This window comes from Panicum hallii, chromosome 7 (assembly GCF_002211085.1).
Source record: "Panicum hallii strain FIL2 chromosome 7, PHallii_v3.1, whole genome shotgun sequence".
NCBI classification, from domain to species: Eukaryota; Viridiplantae; Streptophyta; class Magnoliopsida; order Poales; family Poaceae; genus Panicum; species Panicum hallii.
In genome coordinates, this window is record NC_038048.1 from 30,226,962 (window position 1) to 30,241,985 (window position 15,024).

Genomic DNA, 15,024 nt, shown 5'->3' on the forward strand with positions numbered 1-15,024 from the left:
GAAGCAAGCAACGTCCCTTGATGCGCAGTCGGAACAGGAGTAGAGCTTCCTCCCGTCCCCGACGCAGCTGCCTTGAATCCCGATTGTTGTGGCTTCTGCGCCGCCCGTCGCGTCGAATGGAATGGGGACTCACATCGCCCGTCGAGCGCTTGCGCCACCAGTACGGCTTCTTGATCGCGTCGTGCGAGTCAGTAGGGCGCCGCGGCGCCGCAGATCAATGCGACCGCGCGCCGGAGGGTAGGCCGTCCGCCCTGCGCTTCACAGCAATGGACCCGTCAGACTCACGGTCTGCTAAAAAGCCTGCGCAGCCGTGGCTTTAATTGGCACGTGCCCTGGCGTGTGTATAGTCGCATCGTGTCACCGTGCTCGATCTCCTCGAGCTCTCTGCAAGCAGCACTTGGCTGCACTGCATGTATCACTGCATGTATCACTACAGGAAAACAGGACATTTTCGTCGGTCACTTTTAATTTCATCGGCCACAGAAGCGGCCGATAAAAATACTTGATTTATTTCGTCGGCCAAAACAGACCGACGAAATTACGACTTATTTTCGTCGGCAAATAAAGGCCGACGAAAACATCACCATATTTTCGTCGGCTCGGAACTAACCGACGAAAAATTGGGACTATTTTCATCGGTTTATATTGGGCCGACGAAACTACAACCTTATTTTCGTCTGCTAACCTAAGCCGACGAAAATAAAGTTACCCTAGCTAACTACCGCGCGCCGTACCCCCACACTCACAAACTCCTTTCTTCCTCTCCCCTGCCCGACCCCGCCCCCGCCGCCGCCGCCCGCACCGCCGCCCCGCGCCCCGCCGCCGCCGCCCGCAACGCCGCCCCGCGCCCCCGCGCCCCGTGCGCCCCGCCGCCCACCGCCCGCCTCGGCCCCGCCTTCGCCCCGTGCCGCCCCGCGGCCCACGGCGCCGCGCCGCCGCCGCTGCCCCCCGCGCCCCGCCTCGGCCCCCGCCTTCGCCCCGCGCCGCCCGGCCCCGCGGCCCCCGCCGCCGCCGCAGCCCCCCGCGCCCCGCCTCGCCCCGCCTCCCCGCGCCCGCGTCCCTACCCGCGCGCGCCCCTGCCCATGCCCGTGCGCCCCCGCGCGCGGCAGCCCTTTGCCCTGCCGGCGCCCGCGCGCCCGTGCGCCCCTGCCCGTGCGACCCCTGCCCCCGCGCATGGCAGCACGTTGCCCCACCCGCCCGCCTGCGCCCGCACGCCCCTGCCCGTGCCCGTGCGCCGTGCGCCCCCGCGCCCGGCAGCCCTTTGCCCCGCCCGCGCGCGCCCCTGCTCGTGCGCCCCGCACCCCGGCCCGTTGCCCCGCGTGGCCCTCTGCCCCGCGGCCGCCTCCGTCGCATCGCGCCCCCGCGGCCGCCGCTGCCACCGCCTCGCGCCCGCGCGGCCCCGTGGCCCGCCACCGCCCCCGAGGCCCCACGCCGTGCCCCCACTGCCGCCCCCGCAGGCACCCACGGCACACCGCCGCCCACAGGTATGCTTGCCCGTTCTCTTTGCTGCTAGTTTTGAACTGACCGAATAACTATTAAACTTAGTGATGCATTGTTGTCCACTAGATAATTATTTGTATTACTCTTAAACTGTATTACTCTTAAAATGTTTGTGTTACATTTCCTAGATAATTATTGTTTGCTTAGTATCGTTAATGAAGTAATATTTCTCACTTTCGTTATGAAGTAGCTAGTTTGAGAAAATGAGAGACGATCGAAGTTGGATGTATGATGGTTGGACAAGTAACGGAATACCTACGCGAGAGTGGATGGTCAGCACACAAGCTTTTGTTGATCATGTATTTTCCTTGTCTCCTGGTGGTGGTTTGGCAAAGTGTCCATGTAACAAGTGTCAGAATTGTTCTCGTCAAGTCAAGATCGATATGGAGCATTACCTATGCAAGTGGGGTTTCATGCCGAACTATAAGAGATGGTATGAGCACGGGGAGTCACAGGAGCAGGAGCCGTACAAGAAATTGGGTGCTTCTGAGATATATCTTCGAGAGGATGAGTACCTTCAAGTTGATATTAGCGGTTTACCTTGGTTAAGAAAGTGTCCGGATGCTTGGCGAGCACTTTGTGCTTATTGGGCTTCACCTAGCTTTGTGGAAAAATCTCGAATGAAGAGAGCTAATCGTCAAGCAGGACCACGGGTTACACAAAGATATGGGGCTGATGGACATCTTCGTTTGGCTCGTCGAATGGTACGTGTTTATTATTTCAATTTATTTATTATGTGCTTACTTGCAATATCACAATTTTTTCTTTATCAGGAGGCACAAAGTGGGGTGGCACCAAGCTATATTGAAACATACATTCGAGGCCACCACGGCCTAGATCCTACACAGCTAGAGGTTCTTTGCAGTGAGAATGCCACGCAGACTCTGGTTAGTAAAATAATATGATTTCAATTAAGCGATGATTTCAATATAATCTTATTATTGGTTGCCTGAATGGTAGGCGAGATATGGTGATGAAATGGTGGCACGTCATGGGGAGGAGTATGATTGGAGGACGAGTGATGTGGATGTCGGTGCATTATACTCAAGCGGGGGAGGGAAGAAACATGGCAGGTTTAGCATGTTGAATGGCATTATTGATACAAGTGGTGCTTTGAGTGAGGCAAGGTGTTCCCAGTCCACTCAGAAATCTCGGGGCTACCAACAAGAAAGTCAAAGGGAAACTGTAATGCACGAGGAGATAAGGCAGCATAGAGAGGCGATGCAGAGGCAAGAGGAGTGGGCAAGGCAACAGCACGAGTACATGCAAGGTTATTTCGCTCAGCATCGACAGATTCAGGTACTATGCAAGTTTTATATTTTTTCAAGTTCTTATGCACTTTTCATTGCTATAAGATATTTAATCTACTATCGGTTTTTAGGAAATGCTAGCGGCTACCCTTGGCTCACAATTTAATTTGCCACCTCTTCCTTCGCCTCCTCCTCCACCGCCTAATTTTGTACCATTTGTGCGTCTACCATCTCCACAAGTGGTAATTATATCGTATAACTAGCAATGCTCAAATTGTCTTACATATGCGTACTAAATAGATTTAACTTTTTCTATAATCAGGGTTCGACGAGTACTCATCCTCAAGGAGTTTCTGCCAGCCCGTCCACGCCACCATCGGCACCGCGTAACATTTCTAGAGGTGACTGCGGCAGCGGACATAACATTACCCCTCCTCCTTGATTTGTGTTTTCGCGTTGTAGGCTCTTGCACTTGCCATGTAGGCCTAGCAGGGGAGCGTGTCGAAAGTCCTTCAGTGGATAACTTGCTTTGGATATATTATGCTTATGAATATGTATGTTATGTATGTCAAGTAACTGCTTTGGAGGTTATCGACATCATGTGATACCGTTTCTGGTTCTTCAATTATATTTATCGGATGTTGATGTATTTCATAATTCTGATTGTATGTTGATGGATTATGATATGCTATTGGGCATCAGGTAGCTGCAGCTGCTGGTTGGAGGTGCCAGTATTTTCGTCGGCCAGGTGGCCGACGAAAATACTGGAAAGCAGCCCAGTATTTTCGTCGGCCAGACAGCCGACGAAAATAGATTACACTATTTTCGTCGGCCGTCGGCCGATGAAAATACGCTATATATTTTCGTCGGCTCACGAGGCCGACGAAAATAGTGAAGTCATTTTCGTCGGCTGAGAGGGCCGAAGAAAATAGAAGGATATTTTCGTCGGCCAATATAGCCGAAGAAAATAGCTTTATTTTCGTCGGCAACCGACGAAAAAGATCCTATTTTCGTCGAGTTTATTTCGTCGGCCTATTTTCGTCGGGAGGCCGACGAAAATAGCTATTTTCGTCGGCATTGGGTCTAAAGCCGACGAAAATGTCCTGTTTTCATGTAGTGTATATGGACGTACTACTTGTTCTTTTAGCAATTTGAATCCGCATGCTGACCAACTTTAATCAAACTTCAATCAATGTGGTTCTGTGCATCAAGAGACTAAGAGAGGGCCAACTAACACCTGGTTTCGGTATGGCTTTATGGTGGACCATATGAGCGTTTTAGTAATGTCTTCTTTAAATATCTGCGCTTAACTTTCTTCATAATACGAGACACAGCGTATTGCATATATAGATGTAGATGCTGCAGCTTAAGATAATAGAAAGTATATTCTGGTAGTTGGAGAAAAGAAAACCATGCATGGTATGGAACATGTCAGGTAGGGGGGAGGGGGGGGGGTCGTCGAGATTCACTAGTCCGAGCTACAGTCCGACTCCTCCGATGAGGAGTACTTCTTCAAAAATTCTCGTTGGAATTCTTCAAGAATAAGAATCTTTCTAATCCTAAGTACCATAAGGTGCAGAAGAACACTTAGGTTAGTATAGGTTTTATAGTTTTACAGTGATTGCACTATAAAGAGGGGCAAAGGCCATGAAACCACATCATCTCACTTGGATGCACACATGGGATACTTAGGGTGCGTTCGTTTTCTACCCTCTAAACTTTAGACCCGTCACATCAAAGACAATCTTGTCATTTAGAAGTATTAAATAAAGTCTAATTATAAAACTTTTTGCACAGATGGGTGCTAATCCGCGAGACAAATTTAATGAGCATAATTAATCCATAATTTGCCACAGTGATGCTACAGTAATCATCCGCTAATCATGGTCTGATATACCTCATTAGATTCGTCTCGCGAATTAGCCCTGAGGTTCTGCAATTAGCTTTGTAATTAGATTTTATTTAATAGTTCTAAACGATAAGATTCTCTTTGAAGTGACGGGTCTAAACTTTAGACCCTAGGAAACGAACACACCCTCAATAAAACACACCCTCAGTAAAGATTAAGAGGTTAAGGTCGAAGGCTGCATTCAGTTGCCTGCTACCACGACAGTAAGAGCGAACGTCCAATCGACAAACACAGCAGGTACACAACAATCTGAAACGGAGATACCTCAAGATCCGGAGGTCAGCTCTAGTGTTGCAAATTTGCAGGTGCTGTCTTTGTAATCCGCTTTACCGGCATTAGCTCACATATGACTGAAATAAAGCTACTACTAGCACTCAAGAGGGGCCACCTGCCACTGCATCATCTGTGAGGACAGAGATCGTGAGGGTCACGAGAAAATGAAGAGACAATGGGTCCCACCACGCAGAGGCAGACGAGGTGGGTCTGATCATCCGTGGACGCACGGCATGGCGGAGTTGCTGCTGGCAACGTCTGCCTCCTCCTGCTCAACCAGTCAAACTCCTACCAGTCAAGCTCGGCGCTCTCCGTCCCTGGAATCCCTGCGGCCAGCTGGCTTTCTGCTTCATCACCACACCTCGTCTCCCGACACGACAGCACACGATGTATAAATACCTGACAGACCTTTTCAAAAAATTACATTTAGACTTTATCATCATTTTACGTAGAGACTTTTAAAATATTAGGTTGCCATTTTTAAAAATTTCCAACTCAGTATACGACAAGCTTACAGCTAAAAAACTTTATAACGTTACATTTTTATTAGTTTTATTTTTCTAAATATGAAAAGTAAAGTTGGACGAGCCTATGCCAAGCCTAGCCTGGCCGTGCATGCTGGACCAAGTCGCCGACCTACTAACCTGACTCTTGTCAGTATCCTGTGTCAAGTCAGGTTGAGCAATTCGATTTACTTTAGCTAGCTAAAATCATGTTTAGTAAGAACTTGGACATAGACGATGACGTGTAAATGGAGATAGGGTAGTCGATTTTGGGTAGTTTGCTGAGTCAGTCTTAGACGGTCGGATAGGTATATAGTAAGACGTGCATACCCATTTATTGAGACGGGTACGGATATATGTAGATATGCTATGTAGAGCTTTATACTAGAAAAAGGTAGGCAATTGTCGCGGCTACAATAATTAGTTTTTTGAAGAGTTTGGAGCCAATGTTTATATCTAATTGGAGTTGAGGACCTAGCGGATCATCACTATTAGTAGCTCGTAATTGGACACTAACATTTGAGCCTCTATATGAACACAACGTAAAAGCAGCGAAAGTTGCTTGCAAAAGCGGTGTTTGCTTGGAAAAGCGATTGAAACACCAAAAACAGGTATAGGTATAGATAGTCTGTTGCAGATGGTCTAACAACGCGAGCATGCATCTGCTATGGAGATTTATAGCCTACGAGGCAAGTTTACTGTATAGAGATTTATTCGGGAAAAATGATGGGCAATTGTCGCTAGCTACAATAATTTATTTTTTGAAGAGTTCAGAGTCAATGTATATATCTGGAGTTAGCAACCTAGCAAATCATCCTTGTTACTAGCTCGTAATTGGATACTAACGTCTGAACCTCCTTACGAACACAACGAATAAAAGTGAAAGCAGCGGATGTTGCTTACAAAAGCCATGGAGACACGCGACGGTTACTGGGATCATACGGAGCAAACCATCGGTATATGCTTGGAATCTTGCCACCTTGTTGCCATCTTATAAGCCATTGCGGAAACTCGTGTAGGCCGTAACCTTTGCAGGGTCTGTGTGCCAGACACGGGAGGATGAAAAGGCTAGAAACCCCTGGTATATTTTACTTTTAATTAATTGTAACTTGGTTATCCAACTTTATTGAGCATACAATTTATCCAACTTGGTTAAAAATGTTGCTTTTAAAAGTTTCTTAGTCATTTGTGGTTTAGCATGATTTGATAAAAAAATTTCAAACCTTTAAATGCAATTATAAATGTATATGTGCTTTTATTCAATAAATAATGCTAAAAATGTTCTAATGTGAAAAATATTTAAATTATACCGAAATGTTCATAACAATACTTTAATCCGTAGCGTGCAAAAACTGCTGCGCAGCAGTACCGCAGCAGGCAGCACGGTGTAGACCTAGCTCTAGCACTAGCATAACACGTGTACATGTACTAAAATATTTAATTCGAGACAATGTATAAAAAATTATAAAAGTTATGTAGATTTTTTATATATATTACAAGCCAAAAACGATCTATTTTGCTTGGATCTGGCATCATAGCTCTCATAGTTTTAAAAATAAAAATTCTTTCAAAAAATTGTATTTTAATCTTTACCTGAACTGTTTACCCTTTATATTATATAAAAAATTCATAAAAAGTTATCTAAATTCATCATTTGGCAAATAGTTTTTTATAAAATTAACTTCTTTCGTAATACTAAATGGTTTCCACTATATTGCCATCTCAGCAATATTTCTCCTTCTATTCACCCCTTCCAACAGCGGTTCCACCGGTATCATCTCCTAAATTCCACAAACTACGGTATAAAATCATTTCTATTCTAACTACCGTACCTTTGTTCTAACTTTTTTCCTCCCACGACTCGCTCTCTCTCTCTCTCTCATTTCTCTCTCGCGTCTCTGGGCAGCATCCCATCAAATTTACCACAGCGACTGAAGCTTGACCCGGCTAGTACTCCTCAAAATCAGCACCGGCTTACTGCACTCTCACGCCGCTTAAGGAAATGTTTAGTTCCTCCATTTTATAAAAACTTTTTACATTGACAAGCGTATACTGTGTGAGAGGAAGTACGCTTTTCAATATAATTTTTTTTGTAAAATGAGGGAATCTAAACACCCCGGAGTACTCCTCTCCGTCGCTTCTCGCCATTACTGCCGTCGCTCAAAGGAAGCAGCCAGACTTCTCTCTACACCGTCAAGTCGTTGCCCCGATTCAGCTAACTCCGACGTCACAACACGCCCGCCTCTCCTCAGCATCATTACTCGTCGGCGTTGGTCTGTACGCATGCTGCATGCCGTCGACATGACCTCTCGGTCCCACCGCTGCATGCGATATCACTTCATCGCACCATCGTCTGCAAGCCCACACTCCACGCGACCGTCCACCGTTACTCCGGCCGTCCTCCTCCCGCTTATGGTCAAAGTTACGGAAACAGTGATTCCCTGACAGCAAGTCAGAAAATCCACCACACCATTGACTGCTGCTGCGACGATAGGTTTAAAATGCAAAACTCACTCCTCGTTCGCGTCGGCACTCGGGAGAGACGCGGGAGCCAACCAACTAGAAGCAGGCGAATTCGAAGGAATAGCTGGTGCAGCGCGCAGGCTTCCTTTTTCTACATCCGAAAACGTCAACCGTACCTGCATACATCACACAAGTCGGAGCACTCGATCCTTTCCATCTTCGAAGTTTAAAGCTAGAGGCGTAAGAAAACTTACTATAGAGATAACTGGCTTGTGGCAACCAAGCATTTATAGCGATGTTACGTTTTGATTCTTCGATGTCGGGCTCTTTCTATCATTGTGAAGCAGAATTCATCAAGTGTTGGATTGTTCACCCACCACCAATAAGAAACATGAGCTTGGTTTAGACCGTCGTGAGACAGGTTAGTTTTACCCTACTGATGACCGTGCCGCGATAGTAATTCAACCTAGTGCGAGAGAATCCGTTGATTCACATAATTATTCATCGCGCTTGATTGAAAAGCCAGTGGCGCGAAGCTACCGTGTGTCGGATTTGACTGAACGCCTCTAAAGCAGAATTCAAACCAGCAACAGGTGCCTGTGCCCATCGCTTGCCCCGACCCATATTAGGACGTTCGTGCCCCAAGGGCCCATACCATTGACTAAGCATGCCCGGTCAATGAGTTGAACTTGACCATCTTTGAGAGATAGGCTTCTAATAGCCTTATTGAGCTTATGATATCCTGAGTATTGCATGTGTGCATCCAAGTGAGGTGATGTGGTTCTATAATCAAGTTACTTGGCCTTAGCCCCCCTTAATAGTGCGATCACTAAAAAACAATAAAACATACTAACCTAAGTGTCCTTATCCACCTTGTGACACTTAGAACCGGAGAGATCCTTATTCTTGAAGAATTCCAATGAGAATACCGAGATCGCCTTTTGGATTTGTAATTAAAGGGCTTCTTTGTGTGATCCATGTTGGATTGATCTCCTAGAGACCCTCGGACCCCAACGGGCCCGATGGGCCTCCGCTCACCCGCGCCCTGATCGGGGGCGCTCCAGCTCGTTCTTAGCTGGTGGGCCCCCGTCGCGCTGCGCTATAAAAGAAGGTGGGGGCCAGCGGCACAAGGGACGAGGTTCGACGCCACCGCCACCCCATCGACACGGAAAACCCTAGCCGATCTAGTGCGAGCGCAGCAGCGGCGGGAAGACCCACCTAAGGTCGTCATCAACACCGCCGCCACATCCCCTCCCCTCGGTCGCGACCCAAAGCTCTACTACCGCAAGCACCAGCGCCGCCCCGACGATGGCGAGCACCTCTGCAAGTCCCGCGGTGCAGGGCCACGAAGGTATAACTCCCGTGGCCCCTTCTCCTCTCCATCTCCCTCGCACTCGACTTGTTTTAGATCTACTTGATTTCTTTCATCTCTATGACGCGGTAGTCGATCCACGATCAAAGTAGTCGACACACAAATCTAACAATAGTATCAGAGCCTAATCTACTTGCGTTGATTAGAGTTTGGAAGAACCCACAGAAAAGAACCCACAGAAATCCCTAGAATAAAGCCCACAGAAACCCTAACCCTAGCTAAAAGAGAAAATGGGATGGCGGTAAAGGGGAGGACTTACCTCTTCTTGCGTCGTCCACCGTCGACGCGCTCGGGACGCCGGCGCGTCGACCCGACCTCGTGAGGCCATGGGCCTCACGCGAACAGAGGCCGCACGAGCCGCCGCCGCGCCGCTCGTCGCGCGCCGAATCTGGGCACCATAATGATGCCGCTCGACGGCGGCGCGCTCACCTTGCGGTGGACGCGCGCGCCGGCAAGGGGGCTCGCCATGGCGCCGCACTGTCGCCGCTCTGTCGCCGCCGCCCTCACTCACTCGGCTGGGAGAAGACGAAGGCGCGGAGAGGAAAGTGTGACGCCCCGAAAATTTCGAATTTAAACTACGCGTTAAGATGCCCTGACCGAAAATTTATCCATCACAAAACCCGGACTCTCTCCGTTTCATCGCCACACCGACGGCCGACGCGAGCCTGACCGCCGCTCCGCTCACACGTTAGAGTAATTCGTAGAGACTGTTCGACGCCAAAACCCTAAAACCTAACTAGATCACTGTCCCGTTCCGCTTCGCCCGTTGGCCTGTCGCTCACGTGCGATCGCCCGCCGCGATTAGCGCCGGTGCGACTCCTTTTCTTTTCCCTCTCCTCGTGCGAATCCCGCGCGCGTGGCCGACCGGCCGCGGTCGCCGCCGCGACCGGCGCCGACACGTCTCTCTCTCTCTCTCTCTCTCTCTCTCTCTCTCCTTCTCTCCTTTTCTTTCCCTCTTCCATTTCTTTTCTTTCTTTTCTTTCTTTCTTTTCTTTTCTCTCCTTTTCTTTTCTTTTTCCCCTCTTCTTCTTTCTCCTTCCTTCTTTCTTTTCCCTCTCCTTCCCTCTTTCTCTTCCCTTCCCGGCTTCCCTGCCAAGCGCCCGCACGCCGAGATTTCCGCAAACAAACCCTAACCGTACCCTTGGATTACCCCTTTGCATTAATTTCTGTTATACCCCCCTCCGTGGGTGTGATTGGACTTGCTGAGTACGTTTGTACTCACCCCTTCTTACTTTTACAGTGGAAGACCCAGACTACGTCCCCGAAGACAACGAGTAGGGTTTCGTCCTGCACCCAGTCTTGCCTGTGGTTGAGACCACCGTCGGATTCCGCATGGCGCAAGACTCTGATGATTTTCTTTTCGTAGCTAGTGTAGTAGTGTGGGTTCTGGTTGTAATCCTCGCAATAGTGGCGCTTCACTGCCCATTACCGCGTAGAGTTGTACGGTGATGTACCATCTGATGTAATAAAAGTGTTATCAGCCTCCTGGGACTGATAAATCAACACTTTTAAGTCTTCCCTGATGGGGGGACGCTTCAGGTGGTATCAGAGCCGTAGGCTGGCCGTAGGACGTAACCCTAGGAGCGAGACCCCTTTTCAAGCCCTAGAACTTGTCCCGATTTAGAAATTTTCTGCACAAACACTCACCACTGGTCTTTGCCTTGTTCCAGATGGCTGGCAATGGATGGGTTAGCGGAATCTGCCACGCAGAGCCCGGCCTCCCCAAGTTACTATTGCTCAGCCTGGAACGTGTTGGGATCATGGAAACACCGGAGTATGCCTACCGTGAGTACATCACCGGAGGCACCCTTCGGTGCGACATGATGGTTTTTGTGGAGAGAAGCACCCGCTACCCTGATGTGGACCCTTGGTTCATCTCCACTGCTGGTTTCCGCTTCCCCGACACCTATCGAAAGGCCGCTCGTAAAGCCCTGCGACGACTGCGTATACTCTACAGGCGCCACCTTCAGCGGACCCCTATGGGATTTTTCCCACCCGCTGAGGGAAGAGGACGCACTTGGATTGCCCGAATGAGGGGACTTGGACGAGAAGAAGAAGACCTAGAAGACACGGTTTCCCACCTGTCCATCTACCTCACTAGCTTGGATGCACTCTACCGCGAGCAGGCGGCACAACTGAAGCAGCTAATCCATGGGATTGAAAAGTTAACCCAGGAGTTGGAGGGACAACGGACAAGAGCCGCAAGCGCCGAGTATTCCTTAGCCGCCCTTCAAGCCCAGATGCAAGAATATGAGAACCGCAACGGAATAGGTGGATGGATCGAGGAAGAAGAAGAAGAACCCATGGAAACCCATTGGGATAAGGGTACTCAGACCGAAAACGAGATGGATCGGTTCCTTCCAATAAAGAAGCGCTCTATCAGGACCGAGGAAGAATCCACATGATAGGATTAGCACCCCTAGCAAAAACCCTACCCTAATGACCACGTACCCATGAAAACTGTACCACCCTTGTTGTAATAATAAATATCATCTACTCCCTTTTGCACCTGTACCAGGTTGTTTACCCTGTTTCTGTTTCAGATGGCTGAGGAAGGATGGACCCAGGGCGATTGCCAAGCTGCACCTGGATTCCCTAGCCTCTTGATCAACACCCTGGAGGACCTTGGCGTTACAGAACGCCCAAGGTACTACAGCCGAGAGTACGAGCACCATGGTACCCTCCGCTGCAGGGTGATCCTGGTCATCGCCAGGAGCAACCGCTACCCCGACATCCAGCCTTGGTGAGCGACCGCCACAGGATTTAGACACCAAGATACCTACCCCCTGGCCATCAAAAAAGCACTCCGTTATTTGTGCCGGATTTTTGAAGAACACCTCGCCCCCACGCCAGCGAAGTTCTTCCCGCCGGCCATCAGGACCCCAGTCTGGGAAGCACGCATGAGAAACCTGGAACGACGTCGCCACGAAGAAGGACCCCTGTACCAAGTGGCTACTTACCTAGCCGCCCTGGACCAACTCTTTGATGAGCAAGCCAACCTTCTGAGGGAACAGACCCATCGAGCCGAGCAAGCGGAGCTCGCAGTGAGATTACAGCAGATCCGAGCCGCCCACGCCGAGGCAAGAGCCGCAGCCGCGGTCAGTAACGAAGCAGTCGCCCAAGAAAGCCTCAGGCAAGCCCGAGACCGGCGCATGCAAGATTGGACCCGAAGTGGGACACCAGTCCCGGCAATTGGGGAGGATCATGTTTTACTCGGGACGCCTATCATAGGATGGGGACCCCTTTTTGGAAATACACAAGCCCCACCCGGAAACCCTGAAAGTTCCGCTGCCGCTATCGAAGCGGATGCTGCAGCGCGACCCTTGACGGATAGGAACCCAGAGGACGGCGAGCAGGGATCACTCACGCTTCCCGCCCCAGAAGAAGGCCTGCCCCGCGAGTAAAACGACCGACGCCACCCTAGTGATGTGTCCCCAGCCGCCTTTGTTTAAGTTGTACCTGATCCCGGACGAGTAGTACGAGACCTAGCCTCACCCCAAGCTGTACCCCCCTTGTAGTAATAAAGTTGTTTGTGCTTGATGTTGTGTGCTGGTTTGTTGTGTGCTGATTATTTATATGAGTACCGGTAGGAGGTAGATTCTGCCATATATATATATACGAATTAAACAACTTAAACATCACATAAACGTAACCCCGATTTACCCAATCAACAGGTGACCCCCCGGAACGTCGCGAGGGCCTCCCGTGGCCGGAACCCCGTAGCCGCTAGTGTCGGAGCACAGCCCGTTGAACAAGATCTTCCCCAAGGAGAGCAAGAAGTAAGCCAGAACCGAGGAGGAAGTCAAGAAGGAGAACAACTACCACCACCCCCACCCCTCGGAGACCTGGCGCAGATCATCCATAACCAGACCCTCATACTGGAGACTCTGGCGAATGCCCTCATTAACCGGCAGCCGCGAGGGCAGAATATGAACGACAAGCTGACGGCCTTTCTAAGGACCAAGCCACCTACCTTCGCCGGATCCTGCAACCCGTTGGATGCTGACGACTGGTTGCGAGTAATTCAGAGGAAGCTCGAACCATTCGAATGCCAGGACCGAGATAAAGTCCTTCTGGCAGCCCACCAGCTCACCGGAACAGCGTTATCCTGGTGGGAAAACTATTGTGCCGCAGCCGAAGATGCCTCTACCATCACCTGGGGAGAATTTGTAAGGGAGTTCCGCCGCTACCACATCCCTTCGGCCACTATGAAGCGCAAGGCGGATGAATTCCGCGCACTACAGCAAGGAAGCATGTCGGTGGAAGAGTACACCCACCGGTTCATAGAATTGGCCCGGTACGCGCCGGAAGAAGTAAATGACGACGATAAGAAGCAAGACATGTTCAAGAAGGGGTTAAGCCCAGAACTTCGGACCTTGCTTACTCCCCAGATCTATCCGGACTTCAACACCCTGATGAACAAGGCTATCCTCACAGAAAGGGCCAAAGCTGAAGAGAGAAAGGATAATAAACGCAAATTCCTGGAAAGTAAGGCCCGCCAACAGGACCGCTTCCAAAAGCCGAGGAACACCAACTACACTGCACCAAGATCTCAGGCCCCAATGCAGTATAGGACTCAGTCCCAAGTGACAGGATCGCAGGCCCCGCCTAGGAGTCAGAATACCACGAGGGCCCCGCAGAGCAATGCAAGTCAGGCCGCCCCTGACAACAACAATGTTAGGGCCTGTTTCAACTGCCGCGAGATAGGGCATTACATTGCCAACTGCCCTTATGCCAAGAATAAACCGGCCACGTCAGCCTTCTCCAACACAGTGAATGGACCCAGACCAGCCCTGACTGGTGCCAACCGTGTGCCCGTCCGCAACAATGACAACAGTCAGCAGACGAAGCAGCCCCAGCAGTCGTTTGGACGAGCCCGCGTCAATCACATCGATGCGCAGGAGGCTCAAGGTGCTCAGGGCGTAGTGCTCGGTGAGTACCTAGTCAACTCAGCTCTGGCGATAGTACTATTTGATTCTGGGGCATCACACTCGTTTATATCCTCAAGTTTTGTGGAAAAACACAAAATACCTACAGTACTACTAGCTACACCCCTATTAACCTGGACGCCTGGAGGCGACATCAATTGTCAATTAGGTTGTCCACGGGTAAGGATCAATTTAAGTGGGGTAGACTTTCTAGCAGATTTGGTAGTACTTAAGCCTGGGGGAATAGACGTGATCCTTGGGATGGATTGGTTAAGCCGACACAATGGTCTCATAGGCTGCACTGACAAAGTGGTACACCTAACAAACCCCGAAGGGATACAAGTGATCTGCCATACCCGGGATAGTGAGTTTGACCCAATGATGTTTAGCATGGAAGCCAAGCCCTTAGAAGGAGTTCCGGTAGTAAACGAATACCCGGATGTATTCCCCGAAGAGCTTCCCGGTATGCCACCGGATAGGGATATAGAGTTCGTCATTGACCTTATCCCTGGAACCTCCCCTATAGCCAAAAGACCCTATAGGATGGCGGCATCCGAATTGATAGAATTAAAGAAACAACTAGAAGAGCTGCAACGAATTGGTTTCGTCAGACCAAGCTCGTCACCATGGGGAGCCCCAGTCCTATTTGTCAAGAAGAAAGATGGGAGTATGAGGTTGTGTGTAGATTACCGGGCACTGAACGAGGTTACCATTAAGAATAAGTACCCCCTCCCCAGGATTGATGACCTTTTCGATCAGCTAAAAGGAGCCAGGTACTTTTCTAAGATCGATCTAAGGTCAGGATATTTTCAACTCAAGATTAGGG

General features: G+C 49.9%; 1 protein-coding gene across 1 annotated transcript; it reads left to right on the forward strand.

Annotated features, from left to right (window-relative positions):
• Positions 1 to 1,082: 1,082 nt before the first annotated feature.
• LOC112900606 (vegetative cell wall protein gp1-like) lies at positions 1,083 to 1,664 on the forward strand. The gene is made up of 2 exons (XM_025969451.1): positions 1,083 to 1,484; positions 1,629 to 1,664. The coding sequence occupies exons 1-2, from the start codon at positions 1,083 to 1,085 to the stop codon at positions 1,662 to 1,664; spliced, it is 438 nt and encodes a 145-aa protein (XP_025825236.1).
• The last annotated feature ends 13,360 nt before the right edge of the window (positions 1,665 to 15,024 follow it).